Below are 25,429 nucleotides of genomic sequence, written 5' to 3'. Positions count from 1 at the left end.
ACTAATGTCACCTTAAGGAAGAGTGTTTTCCAGGAAAGAGTTAAAAATGAGTTCAAGGGGCGAACATAGTGTCTGTATTCATACCTTCAGTCATTTAGAAGAAAGAACCTCCTTAAACCCTTAAGGGTGCCCCTTCTTTTAAGACCCTAAGGTTTCACAGCCGGTGTTCAGACTCGAATCAGACCTTGCCTCCTAGATCTCGTTGTGGGGTAGGTGGGACAAGAAAGCTTGCAGGATGAATCAAGGCTTTCTTAGCAGGGGCCCTTGAGGGTTTATCAGAGATATTAGCTCAAAAGCAATGTCGGTGTTCATTCGTTCTTTACCTTGCTTATTATTTGGTAAGAAATACCAGAGGGCAATGAGTCTAGCAGTAGATTATTTGTCCTTAAGCTTTAATAAAGATCGTCCCTAAAGAAAAACATGTTTTGTTTAAGAGCATTTTCTGCCTCAAATGGGAGATGCCCGTGCCAATGCAAACATGAAGAAATGAAATCTCCCTTTCCAGTTTGATTTACTCAAGTTCGAACCAGCAGTGCAAATAAGACAGAAACAGATCCGAGGTGGATGCTTGGTGGCATTTCCTGTGATGATGTGATGATATGCTAGGACGTTTCCTCTGTTTCACTGTGGCTTTTTTCTTTAGCCCATGCTTTTTTCTTTAGGGACAAATCATGCTTTAAATACTCCCATGAGCCTGCTGTAGTGACATAACAAATATGAATATTTAATGTATTCATATTTAATGCAATGCCTTTTAACGTATTTTTTCCATGCACTCTTCTTGGGGAGGAGAGTAACTATTTTTCTCTTGAAGAAACCTAGAAGAACTATTGTATAAATCTTAATATGGCTTTTTTGAGCAAGAGAATGGAAAAGAGCTGTAGTGTGTACAATTTCCAGGGTTCCTGTTCTTGTTCACTTATAAGTTATGCTCCCTCTTTGGCCTGTCCATGGGATGTCACAACCCAGAAGCAATAAAAATGCCACGAATCATCTCTTCAACTTCTGAACAATTTCACGACAGCATAACTTTAACTTTGACGTGTTTACCTTTCTGCAGGTACTGACGACATCTCCTTTTCCAAGTCAGGAAATTTTAGTCGTTCATTCATTCATTTAGTCAACAAATCCTGGAGTTCCCACTATGGCCAGTGGGTTAAGGAACTGGCAATGCTGCAGCTGTGGTGTAGGTCGAAGCTTTGGCTTGGTTTCAATCCCTGGCCTGAGAATGTCCATAGGGGTGTGGCCAAAACCAAAAAACAAATCCTTATTGAAAGCCAACTGCATGTGAGACATTGCTAAAGGCAAAGGCGTCAGTCTTTTGAAAGATGAACAAGAATGGAGCTTATATTCTAGTGGCAGGGGTGGGAGCCCATTCAGTCAAAATAACAAATCAATAGTGATACATATGATTGAGAAAATATAACAGTAATGAGGTGGGTTATTTTAAATTGGTGAATAAGGAAAGGCTCTTTTAAGTTGCAACTTGAAAAACGAGGGACTAGGCTTATAAAGATCTGAAGAAGGAGCATTCTGAGCAGAAGGAATAGCTAAGGCAGACCACAAAGGTGGGGACAAGACTGCTGTGTTCAAGAAGGCCACTGTGACTGGAGCAGCATGGCTCAGGGGAGAGGCAGGAAATGAGCTCAGCAAGACAGCCAGACCACATGGTACAGGATGTTCTAGGCCACAGTAAAGACTCTGAGGGAGAGACGAAGCCTCAGAAAATTCTGATCAGGGGAGTTCTTAGATCTGGTTACCTTTTGAAAAGAGAATCCTGGCTTCCTGTGGAGGATGTATTAGAGTTAGGAGGAAAAGAGTGACAGCTTGGAGGAGGGGTTGTTTAGGAAGTGTATTAGTTACTCACTGCTGTGTAACAAATTACCCCAACACCTAGCAACCAAAAATAACAGTCTACATTTATTTATTTGTTGTCTTTTTGCCCTTTCTAGGGCGATTCCCATGGCATATGGAGGTTCCCAGGCTAGGGGTCCAATCGGAGCTGTAGCCACCGGCCTATGCCAGAGCCACAGCAATGTGGGATCCCAGCCACGTCTTCAACCTACACCACAGCTCATGGCAACACTGGATCCTTAACCCACTGAGCAAGGCCAGGGATTGAACCTGCAACCTCGTGGTTCCTAGTCAGATTCATTAACCACTCACTGCATCACAACGGGAATTCCGCTAACAGTCTACATTTATTACCTTATGTAATATCCGTGGGTCAAGAATTCAGGAGTAGCCTCGTTGAGTGGTTCTGACTCGGAGTATCTCAGGAGGTTGCAGCCAAGATGTCCTGGGCTATAGTCATCTAATGGCCTGACTGGACCTGCAGAACCCACTTACAGGATGGTTTATTCACTTAGTTATTGGCAGGAGTCTCAGTTTCTTGCCACATGGGCCTCTCCTTAGGGCTGCATGAGTGTCTTAAACATGGCAGCTGACTTTCCCTAGAGTAAAACGTGATCCAAGAGAGAGCAAGGTAGAAAGGACGGTGTTTTTTATGACCTAGCCTTGGAAGTGATACATCGTCGTTTTTGCAGTTTCCTATTGGTGATACAGGTTAGTCCTATGTGGCTGTGAGTGTCACATAGGATGAGGCAAGAATTATTGGGCACCATCTTGGAGGCTGGCTGTTAGAGCCATTGTCTGGTGGGAAATAACGGTGGGAAAACAAGACTTGCCCAGCACATTGCATCTATCTCTAAAAAGACAGATGCATTTGGTAAGACATCTGAATAGAAATTTTCCTGTCATTGGCTTCTTAGTGGCCTGCTGTTGACAAAAAGTCCACAGAACCCCCACATGCTCCAATTGTAACCCATGGTTAGACTCAAGATATTTCAGTCACGTGGTAAAATAACAATTTACTCGACTTAATTTTGCAGATCTTCTGTGATTATGTTAAGTGACGGAATGACAGCAGCTATGTGGGTCTCAATAATTTAAATGACATCCCAGTCTCTTGAGATAGGAGGAAAGACGAATACCTTCCATTACATTCATATTTTATATAACACCTATCTTGCTCCTAAATTGCCTGCTGGTTTGGTTGTTTGAACAGGCGTAATTTATCTCTTGCCGAGCCATGCTCAATAAACTGTCATGCATGTCGTTACTTAATGGGACTGTGCTTTAAGAAGAAGGAAATCGGCAAGATCTTGCTGGCCCTGGGACATCCTCCGCCAGTCTCGCTATGGAAGCGCAAGGCGGGCTGCTGTCCTTCAGCAATCACAGCAGAATCCTGTGTCAGAGGAGAATTAATTTAAGAGCATAGGTGGAAATCGCCTTCCTTGATTAGGGGAGTTGTCTGTAGCTTTCAATTCATTTCTTGGGGGGTTGTTTCTAAGCTTTCTTTTGTTTTAGACAAATGGAAGAAACCAAAACTCTAGTCATTTAAGATGTAGTCTTTTGAAAGAAAAAACAAGTTTGAGCAGCAATTACCGCGGGCAGACTTGTGACCTTAACATGATGCAAAAATGTGTAGCTTTGGTGGCAGGGACTAAACTGAATGATGTTATTCTCTTGCTTGTTATGATTTAAGAGTAGTCACCAGGGAGTTCCCATTGTGGCTCAGTGGTAATGAACCTGACTAGTATCTACGAGGCTACGGGTTCAATCCCTGGCCTCACTCAGTGGGTTAAGGATCTGGCGTTGCCATGAGCGGTGGTGTAAGTCGCAGATGCAGCTCAGGTATTGCTGTGGCTGTGGCACAGGACAGAATCTGCAGCTCCATTTTGACCCCTAGCCTGGGAAATATGCCGTGGCTGTGGCCCTAAAAAACAAACAAAAAAAGAATAGTCACCAGGTTCGGCCAAACAGCACTTTTCCCATCTCTGATTCAAATACAGAGAACAGATTTCCTTTTGTTTTTTGTGGGTTTTTTTTTTTTTTTCCAAATGTGTCTTGTCACACTTTTGAAAGAATGAGTTTTAACCTGGGTAGGAATGACTCGTATAGATTTTAAATTTAAAGGAGCAGCAGTAAGCCGTTGGCACAGAACCAGACACTGTTGTTCCTGAGGTCACTTAGAGTAAAGTAATGTCCTTAGGCTGTGAGCTTTCATAAATCACCCCCCGCCCCCCGCCCCCCGCCACCACGACCAAGCAGCTCCCCTGCATCGTAAAATCAATGTGTTTGTGTTGTACTTTAGTGCCAGCGAGTGATGAAGAGGAGGGAGCCGTTCTCTTTGACAACTCTGGCAAGGCGGCTGCCGATCCCTTTGACACATCTTCTGGGTCTGTGCAGCTCATCGGAATAAAACCCACGGCCCTCCCTGTGGTGCACCCCACCTCGGACAGGAGCCAGGAGCCGGCAGCCCTCAATGGCGAGGTGAGCACCTGAGGCCCAGAGCGGGAGAAAGCAGGTGCAGCCAGGCCTCCGGGAGTTCGGGCCGAGGAGCAGCCCTTGGGAGAGCTGGGTGCAGGCTGCATCTGGGCAGCTGGGTCATTCCTATCTGTGCATTTGTGGGCCTCTGCAGAACTAATCAGGGCTCAAGTTACCCCAAACCACTTTGTTGGGTGATGTTCTCAGAACATTTTCTTATCTTCATCAGAAAGCCCAGAAGGGGAGTTCCCGTCGTAGCGCAGTGGTTAATGAATCCGACTAGGAACCAAGAGGTTGCGGGTTCGATCCCTGGCCTCAACAGTGGGTTAAGGATCCGGCGTTGCTGTGAACTGTGGTGTAGGTTGCAGACGAGGTTTGGATCCCACGTTGCTGTGGCTCTGGCATAGGCCAGCGGCTACAGCTCCGATTAGACCCCTAGCCTGGGAACCTCCATATGCCGCAGAAGCGGCCCAAAGAAATAGCAAAAGGACAAAAAAAAAAAAAAAAAGAAAGCCCAGAAGGGACTTTTAAAGAACTGCAGTTATGAAGAGAAACATCAGAAATCTACCTCCCCAGCTCCTCACACACACAGCCTGCTGCCTTTCTTTTTTTTAATTAAAAAAATTTTTATTGTAGTTGATTTATAATGTTCTGTCAATCACTGCTCTACGGCAAAGTGACCCAGATATACATGTATATCCATTCTTTCTCTCCATAGTATCTTCCATCATGTTCTATCATAAGTGATTGGATATAGTTCCCTGTGCTATACAGCAGGATCTCATGGCTCATCCACTCCAAATGTAATAGTTCGCATCTACTAACCCCAAACTCCCAGTCCTTCCCACTCCCTCTCCCTCCCCTTCGGCAACCACAAGCCTGCTCTCCATGTCCATGAGTCTGTTTCTGTTCTGAAGATAGGTTCATTTGTGCCACATTTTAGATTGCGCACATAAGTGATAGCGTATGGTATTTCTCTTTCTCTTTCTGACTTACTTCACCTAGTATGAGACTCTCTAGTTCCATTCATGTTGCTGCAAATGGCACTATTTTGTTCTTTTTTATGACCAAGTAGTATTCCATTGTGTATAGGTACCACATCTTCTCAATCCATTCATCTGTTGATGGACATTTTCACAATGTCAGTTGTAGTGGGGTGAGGGGGGGCTTGAACTGATAGGGGACCTGGAAAAGATACAGACAGGGATGCGACCCACTACCTAGGCTCTGAAGTGACTTTTACCTTACTGCGCAGCTTGAAACAACCCTTGGCCCTTCTTCCAGGAAGATATCAATGGATATCATGAGTTTTCCTAGGTCTAAAGTTTTTCTAAGTCTAAAGTCTAAGTTAGTAGCATATGCCAGAGAATGTTCATTTCACCAAAGAAAGACAGATAGTTGGATGGATGAAGGGAGATAGATAGCAGCAGTGCAGGGGAGAGCCAGACAGTAAGTTGGTTAAAAATTATCCGCCATCCTCCATCTTCTGCAGCAAAATGGTCAGTGGGCTGAAGGTGTTTATGACCCTTTAAAAACATGCATATGGGGAGTTCGCGCTGTGGCACAGTGGGTTAGTAATAATCTGGCTTGTCTCTGTGGAGGTGCTGATGCGATCCCCGGCCTGGCACAGTGGGTTAAGGATCCAGTGTTGCCGAAGGTCTGGCGTAAGTTGCAGGTCCGGCTCAGATTTGATCCCTGGCCTGGGGAATTTCCTTATGCCACGGGGGCAGCAGAAAAAGAAAAGAAAAAAAAAGAACATACATATGGAACACGCATGTGAATACATTACCTGAGTATGTACATACTTTCATGTTTTTCTCTGTTGTTAAACTGTCAGGTTATTCATTTCCTTTGTTTATACCCTGCTGTTGTTATCTGCATGAGATTTTCCAAGTTTTGAAGTCTTTTTCTTTTTTCTTTTTTTTTTTTTTTCCTTGCTTTTTAGGCCTGCAGCCACGGCATATGGAAGTTCCCAGGCTAGGGGTCGAATTGGAGCTATGGCTGCTGGCCTACACCAGAGCTACAGCCACGCCAGATCTGAGCCGTGTCTGCGACCTACACCGCAGCTCACAGCAATGCTGGATTCTTAACCCACTGAGGCCAGGGATCGAACCTGCAACCTCTTGGTTCCTAGTTAGATTTGTTTCCTCTGTGCCATGATGGGAACTCCCTGAAGTCTTTCCTATCGCACCTTGAGGAACATGCTACAGCCCCATGTAGCTGGATGTTATAAATACACTTCGGCGGCTTGTCTGCCTCTCCCATCCAGGCCACATATAAAAGCTTGTCACAGATCAGATTCAGCTAGCTCCTCTGGTTTTTTGGACTGAAAGACTGAGCTGCCTAGAGGTGTGATGGGTTGAGGTTCATTCATTTTCAAAGAGAACTGATTGTGGACTTACAGAACACTTCTAATCCAACCTCCTCACTTTTTTTAGACAGTGAAACAGATCAGAGGGCTCAAGTGGCTTGCTCAAAGACCACTGCAGGTTATTATGACAGCATGATGTTCAGGCCCCCGGTTCCCTGACCAGTGCTCCTTCCTTCTCTGAGTTACTATGACCCCTCAGAGAAAAAGATCATTGTGCTTGAAAGAGTATGGACTCTCCAGCCATGCTGCCGGCATTTGAATCCCAGCTCTTCTACTTACTATCTGTGTGACCTTAAGCAGGTTAATTTCTCTTGCCTCAGTACCTCCATCTGTACAATGGGATTGTCTAAGGATCAAATGCTTAATTCATGTAAAGCACTTAGAACAGTACCTAGCATACAATGAATATGTTATTAGTACTATTTTCATCATTGTCAATCAGCCACTGAGCAAGAATTCATTGATCAAGTGCTTTATGCCCTGTGGCCCTATAATTTGGGAACCTATACATCTTCTCAAAGCCAATCACAGCCACTGACTTTTTTTTTTTTTTATCTTTTTGCCTTTTCCAGGGCCACTTCCGTGGCATATGGAGATTCCCAGGCTAGGGGTCTAATCAGAGCTGTAGCCACCGGCCTACGCCAGAGCCACAGCAACGCGGGATCCGAGCTGCACCTGCAACCTACACCACAGCTCACAGCAACGCATGATCCTTAACCCACTGAGCAAGGCCAGGGATCGAACCCACAACCTCGTGGTTCCTCGTCGGATTCGTTAACCACTGCGCCACGACGGGAACTCCGCCACTGAGTCTTTTATTGGGCACAGTTCTGCCACCAGACACCCAAGCCCAGTGATTGGAAGCCTCAGAGGTTATCACTAAGGCACTGATAACCTGCACTTAATTAAGACCCTCTGCCCAGTGTGGACCCAGGTGATGGCCGCCATACCCGGATCTTTTCATTCAGCTTAGGGATGTGGCTGAGGACACATTGCAAATCTCAGCTACGTCTCACCTATCACTCTCTTCTTCTGACAGGTCCACCACCCTGTCACAGAACATATGAGCAGAAATAGATACATATTACCTTTTGGTCTAAAGGAATATACCCTGCCAGCATTTGGATTGGAAAAGAGCCCTGAAGTGTTCTCTGTTATTTGCTGCCTTGTGACATTTGAGGCAGATTGTCTTATAATCTTCCTCCTTCTTCTCTGATAGGCAGCTTGTTTAAATGAAGAATGCAGAGTCTTAAAGCTGTAAAATTTTCTTTTATGAATTATAGGTAATTCTTTAAAAGATTATTTTAAAGAAAGCAGGATAACAGCAAAGTTCAGAAAATAAGAGAAAAATCACTGTTAATTTCACTACTCTAACATATCCTCTGTTTTCATTTTTCCCACCTTCTCTTCAAGCTTTTGATCAAACGTGTGTGTATTTTAGAATCTCGGAGTTCCTGTCGTGGGTCAGTGGTTAATGAATCCATGAGGTTGCAGGTTCGATCCCTGGCCTTGCTCAGTGGGTTAAGGATCTGGCGTTGCCGTGAGCTGTGGTGTAGGTCGCAGACATGGCTCGGATCCTGCGTTGCTGCGGCTGTGGCATAGGTCAGCAGCTGTAGCTCCGACTGGACCCCTAGCCTGGGAACCTCCATATGCCAAGGGTGCGGCCCTAAAAAAGACAAAAAAAAAAACCTCATCATATCCAGACCTCTTTATAGCCTCTCTGTAGTGAACCCCTCCACCCACCTCTATCCCCAAACTGGGCTATTCCTACAGTTTTGTCTTCTCCAAAATGTCAAATAAGTGCAATCATTTAATACATAGCCTTTTATAAAGATAACCTTTATTGGAGTATAGTTGACTTACAATGTTGTATTAGTTTCAGGTGTACAGCCAACTGAATCAGTTATACATGTGCATATTCCATTCTTTTTTCCCATATAGTTTATTATAGAATCTTGAGTAGATTTCCCTGTGCTATACAGTAGGTCCTTGTTACTTATTCATTTTATATGCAGTGGTGTGCACAGATTAACCCTAGCCTCCTAATTTAATCTTTCCCACCACGGTTTCCCCTTTGAATTTTGAAATCTGCGGATTTGTTTCCATTCTGAAGATAAGTTCTCTTGCATCATTTTTAATTAGATTCCACATATAAGTGATATCACATGACATTTGTCTTTCTCTTTCTGACTTACATCACTTTGTAGGAGAATCTCTAAGTCCATCTATGTTCATGCATGACTTCTAGGAACTTTTTATTTTGAAGATAATATTAGAGTTACAGAAGGGTTGCTGTAATAGTATAGAGAATTCTTTTTTTTTTTTTTTTTTGCATTTCATGAAGTTGTATTGAGTTTTTGAGTGGTCTTCAAACTTTTTTTTTTTGTCTTTTGTCTTTTTAGGGTCACACCCAAGGCATATGGAGGTTCCCAGGCTAGGGGTCTAATCAGAGCTGTAGCCACCGGCCTACGCCAGAGCCACAGCAACGCGGGATCCGAGCCGCGCCTGCAACCTACACCACAGCTCACAGCAAAGCCAGATCCTTAACCCACTGAGCAAGGCCAGGGATCAAACCCGCAACCTCATGGTTCCTAGTCAGATTCGTTTCCAAAGTGCCTCAATGGGAACTCTCTCTTCTAGCAGTTTTAAGTTCATTATCCAAATAAATGAGACTTGAGAAGAAAAAGGATTTAATCTAAAGTAGCAGCAGCAGCAGGTACAATGAGTCAGGGATTTATGGGCTGGATTGGCCCTCAGCCCAGCATTGCCGGCTGTGGGACCTGACTACATGGGGCACTTTCAAGCCCAGGAGGGACACAAAGGGGCTGAGACAACCGTACCCCTTCCCCCACCCCCCTTGGCATTGGCTGCAGAGTGAGGAAGCCCCTCTGCCACATCCTGGGGGCCTCAGGGCAACTTCTCCCCTCTGCTCCAGCCTCACTACCTCCGTCCACACCACCTCCGTCCTCACCACCTTCTCAGACGCCTGTCTCAAGCCCACAGTCCTGCCTCCCTCTCCTCCAGAGCTCAGCACAGCCTGACTTGGGGATTAGGCTCCAGTAATGGCCCAAGACCATTGGACCTTACACCTTCTCGAACCCCCTAATCCTTTCTTCAAACACGCTGTTTCCCATATAGAACACAGAGGAGAGTTGGGGGGTGGGGAAGGCTGATCTGTTGGGGACCAGAGCCAGCAGCTTAGCCCCGTCTTCTTGCTGCTTCCACACTTCTCTGGCTCCTGAGAAACCTCCTGGAGCCCTAGGGCCATGGTCCCTCACCCAGGTCCCTGGGCTTGCGGAAGCTGTATGAAAATAGTTGTGCATTGGCTTTCAGAGGGCGATACTCATAGCTCTCCTAAGAGTCTCAGGAATGACCTTCTAAAAGGACACAAATCTGTGGAACATAATTTGAAAACCAACATTCAGTGCCAGAGGTGCTCACACAGGTGCTGGACTGGAATCAACTCTGGGGCTTTTTCAAACTGCAGATGCCCAGGCCCCACCCTTGATGATTCTGATTCAGTAGGTCTGATGTAGAGCCTGGGCCTCTGGATTGTTGCCAGCTCAGCATCCAGCTCCAGCGCCCTGCTCAGTGACCTTGGGCATCTTCCAAATGGAAAGACCTGACTCTGGCAAGCCCACCCCAGCTCCAGCCCCCAACTTCTCCCTGGGTGGAATCTACGCATCCAGAAGCTTAAACATTGGATCGTCTGTATTTCCTTGTCTTCTTCTCCTGAGGGGCAGGGTACAGAGCAGCCAGCTGTGTAGCTCTAAACTCTGGTGGGCTGTCCAAGGTCAAACCCTGGCCCTGCCTCTGTTTATCTATATGAGGACCTTGAGAAAGTTTTTTATTCTCATCTTCAAAATGAAGAATGAAATAACCTTAAGAATTGTCATGAAGCTTAAGAAGACCTCACATGCATGTCACCCAAGTGAATGCACATCACAAGCTCTATAAAGGGAGCTCTTACTCAGTTCTTGGGGGTCCCAGCTCTGTGCTTTGCTAACTTAGCCTTTTTGGGCCTGTCAGGTGGAAGTTTTCCCCACCCTTCCCAGACGTTCCACCACTGTCTCTTAAAATTATACCTGTGAAAATACTCTCTGCCACAAGATTATGCAGATACTGCCAGGTCTGGCTACAGACAGCGCTGCTGGGTCTCCATAGCATTCAGTGTCAGGCAGATTTCATCATTCAGCTCTGCTTGTGGGTGTAACATCCTCATCATTCATTATTTACTTCGTAGCATCTTCTACTTGTGTCTTTGACAGGTGAGCAGGAACTGGCTGGCAATAGTAGCCATTCAAGGTTTCAAAAGTACCCAGCTTTCAAGGAAGGTATAGGTTGACAAAAATAAGCTCTCAAACGCAGGTTGATAGATTAGCGACACCTGGGGAGCAGAGTGTCTGCTCCCCTTTTCCTCCCCCATTCCTCCCAGCTCTATCCCTTTAGGAACTGGCCGTCTTATCCAGTGGGACACCAGCTAAACAGCCAGGGGAGGCCACCAGGCTCCTCAGGGCTGGAGCTAGAGTCGGGGCACCAAGTGTAGCTGGGAACAAGTCCACATAGGGGAGCTGAAAGGGTTTAGGTGGGATATAGGCCCACATCTCAAAAGTGCAGTCAGGGAGTTCCTGTTGTGGCGCAGTGGTTAACGAATCTGACTAGGAACCGTGAGCTTGTGGGTTCAATCCCTGGCCTTGCTCAGTGGGTTAAGGATCCGGCGTTGCCATGAGCTGTGATGGAGGTTGCAGTCGTGGCTTGGATCTGGCGTGGCTGTGGCTGTGTGGTATAGACCGGCGGCTACAGCTCCAATTCAACCCCTACCCAGGGAACCTCCAAGTGCTGCAGGAGCGGCCCAAGAAATGGCAAAAAGACAAAAAAAAAAAATGCAGTCGGGCTCAGGCCTGAGTAGACCTGGTAGACAAGGGTCAGTAGGCTCTAAGAGTGGGTCTCAGTGACCGTGGCAAGTGCCAGGCCCTGCACTGCTTGTGGTCCACTCTTGAGGGCTGCGCTTACGATGGGCCACAGGTCTGGCCCGCTTGAAGGACCAGAGGTGAAGCCCAGGATGGCTTTTCCAGGAGCTGTGACCCTCTGGTGAAGCATCCCATCTGTGGGCCATACCTGGTCAGGTGCGGGCCTGAGACTGTCTCTCTTCCCAGGTGAACAAAGCCCTGAAGCAGAAGTCAGACATTGAGCACTATCGGAACAAGCTGCGCCTCAAAGCCAAGAGGAAGGGGTACTACGACTTCCCCGCCGGGGAGGCGAACAAGGCTCAGACAGAAAGGAAGAAGATGTACGAGAAAGCCCCAAAGGAAATCGAGCATGTTTTGGATCCAGACCCAGAACTGTGTGCCCCATTCGCTGAGGCTAAAACCAGGTAGCGTGTCTAAGGGATTCTCTGAAGGCTGGTGCCACCAGCAGAGGAGGCTCGGGGGTGCCTCGGGTGATATGGTCCAGGTCTCTGAATCTCTTTGTTACCTTAGGCCTGTCATCTTTGCAGGCTGCCGGTCCAGGCCATGCTGGTCTGGTCTGGGTGAGCAGGAGTTCCTTCATCAGTCTGGAAGAGAACAAAATTAAAGCCATTTTAAAAAAAAATACTTGTGGAGTTCTTGTCGTGGCGCAGTGGAAAAGAATCCGACTAGGAACTATGAGGTGGTGGGTTCTATCCCTAGCCTCGCTCAGTGGCTTAAGGATCTGGCGTTGCCATGAGCTGTGGTGTAGCTCGCAGACGTGGCTCAGATCCCCCGTTACTGTGGCTGTGGTGTAGGCCAGCGGCTGCAGCTCCAATTAGACCCTCCATAGGCCATGAGTGCGGTCCTGAGAAGACAAAAAAAAAGCCAAAAAAAAAAAACAGAAAAAAAAACTAAAAAACCAACCATAATTGTCCTTTACCTTAATGGTATTTTCAAACCAGTAGCTGTTTCAGAGCTGTCTTAAGATAGAATTATTACCCACCTGGCTATGCAACTTCCAGATCCAGGGACATTGTATTTGTCAATTACTTTAGTGGCGCATGGATAAGAGAAGCAGAATCTGTGCCTCCCCTTTTTATTCAGCTTCAGTAAGTGCTTCCTGCACCACTACTCCCATCTCCATGCTGGGTTCCTCGCTTTAATTTATTGACCTGTTCATTCATTTGACATTTATTGCCACCTACTGTATGTTAGGCAACATGCGTGATGCTGAATACTGTCATGGCCACGTGTTCATTCGTTCAAATCATTCAATACCCTGCAGTGGACAGGACAGCCCCGGTCACCGCTGTCGTGGAGCTTAAGTTTCTGATGGGTGAGAAAGATCACCAACCAAAACCTTATTGCTCGCAAGTGTGATGGTTGTTTGAGCTGCAAGGTGCTCTAACAATCTAAAAAGCTGGCCTGATGAGGGAGGGGGAGGCTTGATGGCTGGAATTGGTATCCTTCCAAGATTTGCTGCTAATGCAGAGAAGGGGCCTTACTTACTGGGAAAAGGGGTAAAGGTTAGAAGTTAGCAAAGCTAAGCAGGCCTGCCTTTCTTCTTGGCCTTCCCCCTTCAAAGCACTTCCTCAGAAGCATTTTCATGATTGGAGACCATCTCTTTCCAATACAAGTTCTCCTTGGTGGCAGCCCCTTGGCTTTGAGCTGCCAGTGCTCCAACCAGTCCTAGAGCCTGGCAGACTCACCGCCCCTGCCCCCAGACGGGGGACAGGGGGCATAGGATGGTTCCTGGCCTGAGTGGATATTTATTAAAAGCCAAAATGACTGTGTGACGTGCTTTGATGAAAGCCACAAAATCAAGCTGGGAGGTGGGGCAAAATTCTACTAATGGAATTGACATAATTTATTTTTAAGAATGAAAGGAGAGAATTTTAAACCAGTGCTTCATTTACCAGGCTTCTCACTAGGCTGGGTGAGAATGACAAGCTATGGGGATCACAACCCATGTGCCACCAAATGGATAAGTGTAGAAAAAAAAGAGGAAAGGCGTTCCTGTCATGGCTTAGTGGTAATGATCCTGACTAGCATCCACAAGGACGTAGGATCAATTCCGAGCCTTGCTCGGTGAGTTAAAGATCCAGTGTTGCTGTGAGCTGTGGTGTAGGTCACAAAGGCAGCTTGGATCCAGCATTGCTGTGGCTGTGGTGTAGGCCGGCAGCTCCAGCTCCAACTCGACCCCTAGCCTGGGAACCTCCATGTGCCGCAGGTGCAACCCTAACAAAAGAAAAGAAAAAAGAGAAAAAAATAGGTGAATTTTATTGGGAGGCTGGGCTTTTTTTAGCTTTTGCTTTATTCTTTGGGACTTTTTACTTCAGTCTTTTGTAGACTGGGGTACAGAGTTGTTGTTTCTGGGTTTCCTGCTGACATGTGGAAAATGGATCCAAAATCATGGACAAGCAAGAGGAACTTAGTTTGGAAATTGAGGAATAAATGAAAACTTCAGTTAAGACATTTATAAGGAAAATGGACAAAACCTATTTTTCTAGAGAGGTGCATCTCCGTCTAACAAAAGGTCAGTCCAGATTCCTAAGGCCCTTTGATGACCTGGTGATGCCATGGGTCAATTCTTAGTAAATATCTGTGGAGTAAATGATTTAATTACTCAAAAGCACCAAAAATAATGTTGGGCTGTGGGATGGAAATCCTGTGAAATCAGATTGTTATGATCATTATACAACTACAGACGTGATAAATTCATTTGAGTAATAAAAAAAATGAAAAAAAAATAATGTTAAAATTTTTTGACCAGTTAAAGGAAAAACAGGGATAACCGTAAATCCAGTATGATGGGGTCAGCCAGTGATGAGGATGGAGGGGGGGCTGCTGAGGTTAAGGGACAAGGACAGTGACAGAGACCCAGTAAGCTTTTAGGTTCTATGCTTTTTTTTTTTTTTTTTTTTGCTCTTTAGGGCCACACCCACGGCATATGGAAGTTCCCAGGCTAGGGGTCAAATCAGAGCTGCAGCTCTCAGCTACACCACAGCCACGGCAATGCAGGATCCTTAACCCACTAGGCGAGGCCAGAGATGGAACCCAAGTCCTCATGGATACTCGTCGGGTTTGTTACTGCTGCGCCACCGTGGGAACTCCTCAGGCACTATTCTTGTCACACTCTGCCATTGACCCCAGCCCCTGTCCACTGCAGCCTACAGTGTGTGACCTGTTATCCCAGGTTAGAGTGACGTGTGAACTGCTGTACACAGTTCAACTCTCTAGAGGTCCTGCTCTCAAGTGACCTAGTGCCTGTAAGGCACAAGGGAGGGACTCATTCTCTAGGCCAAAGGTAGCATCAGTAACCAGAATCTTACCCTGAAACCTAAATAAATCAAAATTTAGATTCCAAATGTTGACTCATCTTAATATCTTTCAAAAGAGATCTCACAACTTTTTTGTTAAAGTCAGCAGAACACCCTCGTTTTTGTGCTATAAACGCTTACCCAGAGACACAAAGTACATAATCTAACTGAGGCAGGTGCTGTTAGAGCCCCCCAGGTCCCCTGGGCAGGGGGCAGCTATAGGCCACCAGCATCCTCTTTATTGTGAGCATCTGGCTCCACTGTGAACCTCGATCAGACCAGAACTGAAAGGTAGTCCCTGCACTCTGGAGCAGCCACAGTCAGTGAGGAATGGGAGCTGATGGATAAATACCCCTGGCCAAAGAACTCTACACTGTTGTAATAACCATGTTTTCTGGTTTCTTTGTGGAATGATTTGACATCAGCACCTTGCCCCCGGAGGAACTGCCCCTCCCAGGGCTGGCTAGCCAGTTCCTAGGGATAGGGAGGCTCAAGTGCACCTGTCAGACACAAACCAGACAAGCCAGAACCCAGAAGCCAGCTGCCTCCTGCACACAGGGAGGCACTCTGGGTCCCCCAACGCCCCTCCTGAATCACCCCAGTCAGGTACCAGACAAATAGAGACAGCTCCCACCTCCCAGAGTCTGCTGGAATCATTTGAAGGAGCCAGTCCTGAGCCTGATGACCGTGTCTTGCCAGTTCTTTGCCATGAAAACCAGCCTAGAGGCTTGTGCCCACATTTTCCCCTCACTCCCTGTGACTGACCCTGGTGCTTCCCCGTGTGGCCCTCTGTGGAGGGGTCTCCCCCTGCCTCTTGGGATCCACGAGTATATAAGCTATCTTCTCAGTGGCAGTCATCCCCTGATCTGCTGGCATTACCATACCTGAATAGTAACGAAACCTACATTTTAAAACAGCAGTCTCCTGGGAGTTCCCCTTATGGTTCAGTGATAACAAACCTGACTAGTATCCATGAGGATGCAGCTTTGATCTCTGGCCTTGCTTACTGGGTTGAGGATCCTGCGTTGCTGTGGCTGTGGCGTAGGCCAGCAGCTGCAGCTCCGATTAGACCCCTAGCCTGAGAACTTCCATATGCCACACGTGCAGCCCTAAAAAGACAAGAAATAAAACAACCTATACTTCTCCAGTGAGTTTGAGCCCTAGATGGCCAACACACTGATGTGCTGGATTGTATCCTCTGTTGGCCTCCCTCCCTTCCCTTTCTCATTTTCCCACTTCTCAACTTGTGCTTCCTTGAACCCTCCCCAAATAAACCACCTCTACTCAAATCATCACAGAGCCTCCTTCTGGGGAAACTCAGCTTAAGGCAGTAACCTATTGAGGCAGAGTTACTCTGATGGAAGGAGGGCCTCCTGCTTCTCTTCCTCAGTGGCTCTAGTCCATCCTTATGGAACCCTGAGGTTCCACAGAACACAGATGGGGAACTACTTCCTTAAACTGTAGTGCCTAGTCCCAGGCACCTAAAAATCCAAATAAAATTTCTCATTATCCTCCCAGCAAAGTTGTCAGAGGTTAAAAACTTACATCTCAAGTTTCAAAATGTGTTAATTAATTAATTTTTTTTTTTTTTGCTTTTTTAGGGCCATACCCACAGCATATGGAAGTTCCCAGGCTAGGGGTCAAATTGGAGCTACAGCTGCCAGCCTACAGCACAGCCACAGCAACATGGGATCTGAGCCGCATCTGTGACCTGCGTCACGGCTCACAACAACGCCGGATCCTTAATCTGCTGAGCAAGGCCAGGGATGGACCCCGCAACCTCATTGTTTCTAGTGGGATTCATTTCTGCTGCGCCACAACGGGAACTCCTAAAATGTGTTAACTCTTAAAGAATAGAGCAAAATACCAACAGAAATGAATATATGTAATGGAACTCCATTTGATTAAAATAAGTAATTTTTTTTACCTGAAAGCCTGATTTATTTCTAAGTAGTTGTTTGCACATCAGGCACAATTGGCGGTCTGGTCAATTGGGCTCCATGTTAACCAGCAGCCTTGAAGCCGTGTATAATAGAACATTGTCTTTGATGGAGAGAGAGACTGGAGTGTCCGCCAGTGTCTAAGGTCTCACCCACATTCATGGATCTTGAAAGGGCTTACACAGTCTCACTATTGTATTTCTGGCATTTCCAAAAGAACCTACTTAAATGTCAATTGCTAGTCCTAGTATTTACTCCCCCCCCCCCTTAGTAGTAAATCTTGTTTTTGTCTTTTTTTTTGCCTTTTCTAGGGCCACTCCCGCGGCACATGGAGGTTCCCAGGCTTGGGGTCCAGTCGGAGCTATAGCCACCAGCCTACGCCAGAGCCACAGCAACGTGGAACCGAGCCCCATCTTCGACCTGCATCACAGGTCAGAGCAACACTGGATCCTTAACCCACTGAGTGAGGCCAGGTATCAAACCCACAACCTCTTGGTTCCTAGTCGGATTCGTTAACCACTGCGCCATGATGGGAACTTCAGTAAATCTTTTCTATATGGGTTAATTGGCAATCTCAGGACAGTTGTGAAATCTGTCTTTTCAAAAAATGACTTGTAATTAGGTCCAGGGTGAGCATTCTTTGGGGTCTACCTTAAAGGTGAATCACTCAGAACATATTCTGTTTCACAAGATTGTGCTCCTTTCTAAAGGGAGCCTCTGATTGCAGAGAATTAGAAGGCACTGTTTATAACCTTGGGTGGTAAGCTCCTATATGAGTCAGGATCCTTTTGGTTGCAAATGATGGAAAACCAACACAAAGTGGTTGAATAAAAAGGGAGTTTCCCCTTGGACAAGCCAAGCTTCAGGCGTGGCTCCTTCCAGGATGTTGTACAATGTCTTCCTTGTTTAGCTTGCTGTCTCTTCTTTTTCTTAAGGACCTCTTTTGCAGGCATGTCCTTACCTCCTAGTGGCAAACTAGCTGCCAGCAACTCCAGGCTCATGTCCTATCTTCTTAGAAATCTCAGCGCCAAGAGAATGCCTCTCTCATGGTTGCCATAGCAAAGGCCTTGAGACCTAGTCTCATTTGACCAATTCATGGACCCACTCTCTGACTAATTGTTCTGGCCAAGGGGTTGTGATGCCATGATTGTCCAGCCTGAGCCACCTGCCTATCCCAAGGATAAGCAGGCCCCCCAAGAGCATCATAGTGCTCTTACCGAAAGAAGGTTGCCCTGGGTGCCAGGCAAGCAAAGCCCACATAAAGCTCTCTGAACAGGTGTGAGCGCCTCGTGGTAGGGGAGTAGGTCTAATAGCATCTATTTTATTCCCACAGCTAATTGCAAGGGCAGTGGTTTGCCTTGGGAATTCTAATGTCTGTTCTAGATGAACAGTGTGTGATTGTCAGGCTGGGACCAAGTGGGTATGGGATCGTGAAAAGGTATCTGTACCTCCCAGGTTCCCCCCATAATCACTGACTATAGTCACCTTTAGCCCGTGAATGGCTAGACTCTTAGAACCAAGACATGGAGTTCCCGTCGTGGCGCAGTGGTTAATGAATCCAACTAGGAACCATGAGGTTGCAGGTTCGATCCCTGGCCTTGCTCAGTGGGGTAAGGATCCGGCGTTGCCATGAGCTGTGGTGTAGGTCGCAGACGCGGCTCGGATACATGATGCTGTGGCTGTGGTGTAGGCTGGCAGCTACAGCTCTGATTCGACCCCTAGCCTGGGAACCTCTATATGCCACGGGAGCGGCCCTAGAAAAGGCAAAAAAAAAAGACAAAAAAAAAAGAACCAAGACATAAAGTAGGAGATGCTTGGGGAGTTCTCTCAAGGCAGATGCTCTGAAATGCAAGTAACTTACAGAGAGAAACTCATCGTTGAGTGAAAGGGTGGTAGCCAGGGATTTTATCTTACCTTTACTACCCTGCAGGATTATGTGAAAGTCACCTCCTAAGAGGTGCCTCTTGTGCATGAAGAAAAGCACAGCCATAGTGCTCAGTAAGGTACTGTTTCTTTCCCCTTCCTCAAGGATTCCTCTGATGGCAGGTGGAAATGAGACAGAGATGAGAAATGTGTGTATTTCTTAGGGGGAGCCGAGTGGAGCCTCTGAACGAACCTGAAATGCTCTGTGTCCAGATTGGCATGTGACTGGCTCTATGTAGGTATCTGCTGAAATGTCACCTCTCCAGAGAGGTCTGTGCTGACTGTCCTGTATAAAATCATCCTTCATCCTAGTCACCGCCTGTCACATCTGCTGATGTTTCTTAAGAGCCCTTATTACTCTTAGAAATTACCATGCGAATTGCCCATCTCCCTTGTTAGAGTGTAAGCTCAGGAGAACAGGGCCATGTCTGTCTTGCTCACTGCCAATCCTCATCGTCTTCCATGGTGCTTGGTACATAGTAACCACTCAGTAAATATTGGATGATGGATGGGTGCCAAAATGCCCCTTGGTCAATGACGCCTTAGCTCAGAAGGGAATCCACTGTTGTGAAGGTAGAAAAAAAAAATCTATCAACAGTCATGTTCAAGAAGCATTAGCCACGGGGTTGGTTAACACACCATGGAAACCTGCCTGTGAAATCAGAAAGATGAAAAGGAACAGGAGGCTGCTAAGTCAACAAAGCCAACAAAAGCAAGTGTGTTCTTCCAGCGTTAGCTGTCCGAGGGGGTCAAGGGAGAGTCCCTGGCCTTGCCATCAGCAGAATTTTAGATGAGGTTGCAGTGTTGCAATTGCTTATAGTCGCCTACTTTTCATATGAGAGAGCATTTACAATTCAGCCAAATGGTTACAGCATCTGGAAAAAAAAAAATCTTTATTCCACTCTTTCTACAGCCCCTGATGGCCAAGGGAACAAATACCATCAATTCTGAGATTCACGAGGCAAATCCAAACCCTTCATTGGTTGCCTGTAGTTTGGATCAGTGGAGAATTCCATCTGTCAGGGCATTTGCTGCATCATAACAGTTGTTGAATTTTCTTCAGGCAACAGATGAAGAACTCTGTCTACCGAAGCCGGCAGTCTCTGAATAGCCCGAGTCCAGGGGAAACGGAGATGGACCTTCTGGTGACTCGAGAGCGACCCCGACGTGGAATCCGTAACAGTGGATACGATGTAAGTCTCTGGTGGGCCGAGGTGAATACAAGCTCTGCTTTTCCCTGGAAGCAGAGGGGCTAGAGCACCCCATAATGTTTCAGTTTACTGTATCTTTGTGGGATTTAAAAATGCACTAAAATGTTTTCTGTTTCATTATTCCTTTTTACCAGTTTTGCTGAGTGAGACTACTCAGAATGTGTCAGAGTAACAAATTATTGCTCAAAGGACCTCAGTGTCTACATCAGTCATTTTATGAATAGCACGTTAGTGACTTCAAACTCAGCCCTGATTCTAAAATATCCTTAATTTTCCCCCCTTTGTCTCTAGAAACTCAGTAGGAACCATGGCTGTGGGTTAGAATTCATTTGCACACAGGCTTCTTTTAATCCATAGCACTGTTGAGACGCTGGATTTGTTCCTGATTTCATGACTCCTCAATATGCCGTGGAAACAATGAGACTTCCAACAGAGCGATTTGTTGATCTCATATGAGGAAGCACATGCTTCTGTGCAGTGATGCGCCAAACTGCCAAAGGGCTTCTAATCCCATCAAACCTCCCCAGATGATGACATTGGTTCATCCTATCAAGTTGTTGACATCTGTCACATGTAATTGTTGTCGTGAGCTCACATGAACCCCACACCCCATGGAGATGTCCAATAAGTTTTCATCCGGCCCTTGGATTTCAAGTGGTCTTGAATATACTCTTGGGTTTTAGGAAAATGTTTCTTTCCCTTTCTCCTAAAATGTTTGTTTCTCCAGTTGCAAATTTAAACAATTTCAGTAACAAGGGTTATGACTCAGCTAGTCCAGATGAAGTTTTATTATCATTGCGAGGTTATAATTTAAAAATGACACTTTGCACATAGGCTTCTTTTAATCCATAGCACTGTTAAACATCTGGTGCTAATTTGAAGCAAGAAGCTCCCCCTCCCTCCCCCCTGCCTTGGATTAGTCATTATTTGCCACAACAGCTTAAAATAGGATTTTTAATAATCCAATTAAAAACAGATATTATAAGTAATGTGAATTTCTAATTACCTTCCTAATTTAGACTTGATGTTTGCGTTGGTGGTGATACCCTTATCTTTTCTTTCTTTTCCAAATTTTGTAAAGTTTGATGATTTAGTTTTGTAAAATTCCAGATGCTTTGGGCAAATCTTTTTTTCATCTTCTCCTCCAGATTAAATTATTCCACGTTAAATTCTCTCCCCATACAAATATTTCTTATACTAAAGTTGGTCATCAATTTGGTAATCAGCCTGTGCTTAAAAAAAAAAATAGGGCATTTGAAGTTTCCAATTAATCTCTCCCTACCAACAGTGAATATTCTTGTAGTTTGGGGAATTTTTTTTTTTTTAATGGCTGTACTTGTGGCATCCTGGGCTAGGGGTCAATCAAGAGCTGCAGCTGCCAGCCTACAGCACAGCCACAGCAACGCCAGCTCCTTAACCCACTAAGTGAGGCCAGGGATCGAATCCACATCCTCATGGATCCTAGGCGGGTTCTTAGCTCGCTGAACCACAGCAGGAACTCCCATGGGGAACTTTTTCTTCTGCTTGGGAATAGTCTGCTGAGGTATGTTAGGATTCTTAATTTATTTCAGGATTTATATTAATAGATTTCTCGTGAAATTCTAGACACAGATATTTTTACACTTTGAGGAAATAGACCAGAGGTTTCTCTGTTAGGCTTGCAAACAGAGCACTGCAGGTTTTTTGAACTACTGTGCAGTGACTTGCTGAATACTTTTGGAATGTTGTGTCAGAACAGCAGAGGGAGAGAGAGGATTTTCTTTATTTGTTTTTCATGACTGCACCCGTGGCATGCGGAAACTCCCGGAGCCAGGGATTGAATCAGAGTGGTAGCCATGACTTACACCACAGTTGGGGCAACACTGATCCTTGAACCCACTGTGCAGGGCCGGGAATCAAACCCACACCTCTGCAGTGACCCAAGCCGCAAACCAATCTGCTAAGTCGGATTCTTAACCCACAGCACCACAGGGGGAACTCTGAGAGATGACTTTTTTAGAGGAGGTTGCTCACCCTTCACAAACGTGTAAATATTCCAATTACAGATTACTTTAGGGGAAGCCCACGTCATTCTGATAGTTTTTTTTTTTTTTAAATATGAATAGACAGTTCTTTGTGCTTGTGATCACAAAAACAGCAGCAAATATGTTTCCTTAAGAGAAAATGATCATCGAGGGAACAGTTTAAGAATTGAGACTGTTGGAGTTCCCGTCGTGGCGCAGTGGTTAACGAATCTGACTAGGAACCATGAGGTTGTGGGTTTGATCCCTGGCCTTGCTCAGTGGGTTAAGGACACGGCATTGCCATGAGCTGTGGTGTAGGTTGCAGATGCAGCTCAGATCCCACATTGCTGTGGCTCTGGTGTAGGCCGATGGCTACAGCTCCAATTCGACCCCTAGCCCGGGAACCTCCATATGCTGTGGGAGCGGCCCTAGAAAAGGCAAAAATACAAAAAAAAAGACAAAAAAAAAGAATTGAGACTGTTGATGCTAAGAATCAAATTGCTTCCTCTATCTCCTCCTGTGCCTTTTAATCACATGAAAATATTTGATGTCATTTGCTGATTGCATTCTCCAGTCCACGCCCCAGCCTCGTCTTTTTATGTGTATCATCTGATTGAATTTGCAGTCACCAGTCATGTAGCTACTCTCGTTATGTCCATTGTCTAGATGAGATAACTGAGGCTCTGAACAGTTACATAATTTGTTTTCCTGAGTCTAGGGCCCATCTCCTGAATCACCATTCAGTACGGCTTCCATGGGCCCCCACCCCACTATACATGTGTCTTCATGTAATATAACGTTATGTCCTCTGCATAAGTTTAAGTCTCACAAGAATTCTTGCATGGAGAACTCACACAAGGAAGGGGGAAAAAAAAAAAGGACCAACAGATAAAGGAGAAAAGTCATAGTTTTAAACAATGCATGTGTTCATTTTCTGAATCTTGATTTTCCCAAAGTGCCAAGGCACTCCTGGCAAAAGAACTTATTAGCTCAGCAGCGAACAGGTCATTCGGGTGGAAACATGTCATGCTTCCTACTGGGTCTGGGAATCTGGAAGCCAGGCCAACATTTCCAGTCATTTCTGCCAGATTTGGGAACACCCAGAGGGACATGGTAGAAACAAAAGCCCAGGGAAATTGATGTAAGTGTGAATTTTTCAGAGGTTACCTGCTTTAGAGTCCCAGAGGAAACACCTCCATGTGAAAATAAAGGAATAAAACAAATCAGCAAACACACACAATCTCCCTGGGCAAGGCTTAGCCCCAGGACTGATGGCAGCCTGGATTGTGTCAGAATGTTTCCACAGAGCAGGAGGAATGAGAAGAGACTCTTCCCACTAAGGGGTTTGGGAATCCTTGCGTTTCTGCAGCAATAATTCTCAACCACTCGGCCCCCCCTAACAGCTAAGCAATGCCACAGGTTCCTGGCAGTACCTAGGGCTCACTGGGGTAGTAATTTTCTAGGAGGGGACACCCATTTTAGAAGGAAACTTGATTTTAGAAAGATGTCCAAGCTTGATCCCGACAAAGCCAGACCATGTCATTAAACGACACTCTGAAATTCTTTCCTTCCAGTGCGTTACGTGAGTAGAAAAGATGTCAGTCTAGTACTTCAAAACAAAAAGAACTATTTCAAATGATTTTTTAAATGTTGTTTTCCAAGTGCAAGTCATAGAAAATAATGAAATAGTGGGGAAAGAAAGGGAAAGAAGATGCCCTACCTGCCAATTCTCAGGCAGAATAAAGACCCAATGGACTTTTCCTCTATCAGCCAACTTGTTAACCCCTGGGCGTGGATGATGAATTGGCCTTTGATTCTAAAAGGCAGGTAGTAATCAAATCATTCCCCAGAAATAAAAACACACTTCCTCAACCTTGATTTGTATGTGGAGTTCAAAAACCAGAGTTCCCATCGTGGCGCAGTGGAAACGAATCTGACTAGGCATCATGAGATTGCAGGTTCGATCCCTGGCCTCCTCAGTGGGTTAAAGATCTGGCGTTGCTGTGAGCTGTGGTGTAGGTGGCAGATGCAGCTCGGATCTGACGTTGCTGTGGCTGTGGCATAGCCCGGCAGCTGTAGCTCTGATTCGACTCCTAGGCTGGGACTCTCCATGTGCTGCAGGTGTGGCCCTAAAAAGGAAAAAAAAAAAAAACCGAAACGCTATGGCAGGGGAGTTTCCTGGTGGCCTAGCGGTTAAGGATCTGGTGTTGTCAGTGCTGTGGCTGGGGTTCGCTCCCTGGCCTAGGAACTTCTATAAGCCTCAGCGTGGCCTGGAAAAACAAAACCAAAAAAAAAAAAAAAAACCTACGGCAGGAATAGGGTCAGCTATGTGGCTGTGAGAGCGACTCCGAAATGGTTGAGTTATAATATTGAAAGTGAATGCTGAGTAGGGAGCTTTACAAGCTACTTCCCTCGGTTTCTCTTCAGCAACCTGTCTGAGATCCACACTCAGGCAGCATTCAGGGCAGATGGTCCGGCTCAGACCCTAAAATGTGGACAGTGAGTTTGAAAGCGTTAAGAAGGATGAGTGATCTTGAGGCATCTCAGAAGAGGTAACGTCGAAGGCTCTGCGGTAGCCATTACATGCACTGTCACAATCTTGGGGGAAATGTTTTGAAAGGTGAGCCCACTCCAGTGATTTTACAACAGAAGAAACTGTGTGAGCCTCCGGAAAGCGGCACTATGTCAAGAAAGGTTCAGCTGCAGAAAACATCAAGCCATTCTGAACAGACCAAAAAAAAGTCTGGGAGGAACTTTTTGTATAAATAATCAGGGGGCTGGAGGAGCCTTCCAGGAAAGACTGAGAACAAAACAGCAGGGCCAGCCCTGGGGAGGTGGGGAGGGGCTGTCTGGGTCCCAAGCCAGAAAGCAGGGAAGCGGGCTGCCCCGGCTGGCCAAGGAGCAGAAAGACAGGCCCTGCCTCACTGTCTTCATCCAGAGCGCATGCTAGTGCATCGCACTGACAGCACCTGGCCCACCGTCCCCACCGTGGCACCGGGTCAAAGCGAGGTAGAGACGGACCAGGCAGAGCCGCCTTGGAGAAGCAGCTGGGAGAACTGGTGGAGGAAAAGTCCAGCACAGGGGAAGGTGGAAGCACGGCTCAGAGCGCAGTCCCCAGCCGGGCTGCAGGCCTGGGCTCACTCTTTTGGGTGTGATGGGTGTTTATCTTGCTGGCCTCTCCGGACAGACAGTGAAGCCAGCTCCCTTTGTTCCATGTGAACAATGGTTACTGGAAGGAGGCCAAGGAATCAGAACAGTTGCTTTGATGGCTTCCATTTGCAGGGGAATGAAATATGATCTGGAAGGCCCCTGACTGCCTGCGACAGCTTAGAGCAAGCCTGGGGCCTTCTCTGTAAACCTGTACATCCTATGATTCATGGGGG

At 46.2% G+C, this 25,429-nt stretch overlaps 1 protein-coding gene across 1 annotated transcript in view; it reads left to right on the top strand.

Moving 5' to 3' along the window:
* KIAA1549L (KIAA1549 like) overlaps positions 1-25,429 on the top strand; it is a 130,229-nt gene that overhangs the window by 60,059 nt on the left and 44,741 nt on the right. Inside the window, exons 13-15 of the mRNA XM_047774604.1 lie at positions 4,157-4,335; positions 11,857-12,074; positions 19,896-20,025. Of these exons, the coding sequence (XP_047630560.1) occupies positions 4,157-4,335; positions 11,857-12,074; positions 19,896-20,025 (527 nt within the window). The remainder of the gene's footprint in view (positions 1-4,156; positions 4,336-11,856; positions 12,075-19,895; positions 20,026-25,429) is intronic.

Source organism: Phacochoerus africanus, chromosome 4 (genome assembly GCF_016906955.1).
Source record: "Phacochoerus africanus isolate WHEZ1 chromosome 4, ROS_Pafr_v1, whole genome shotgun sequence".
NCBI classification, from domain to species: domain Eukaryota; kingdom Metazoa; phylum Chordata; class Mammalia; order Artiodactyla; family Suidae; genus Phacochoerus; species Phacochoerus africanus.
The sequence above is the reverse complement of the archived record's forward strand: the minus strand, read 5'-3'. Positions and strand labels throughout refer to the sequence as shown.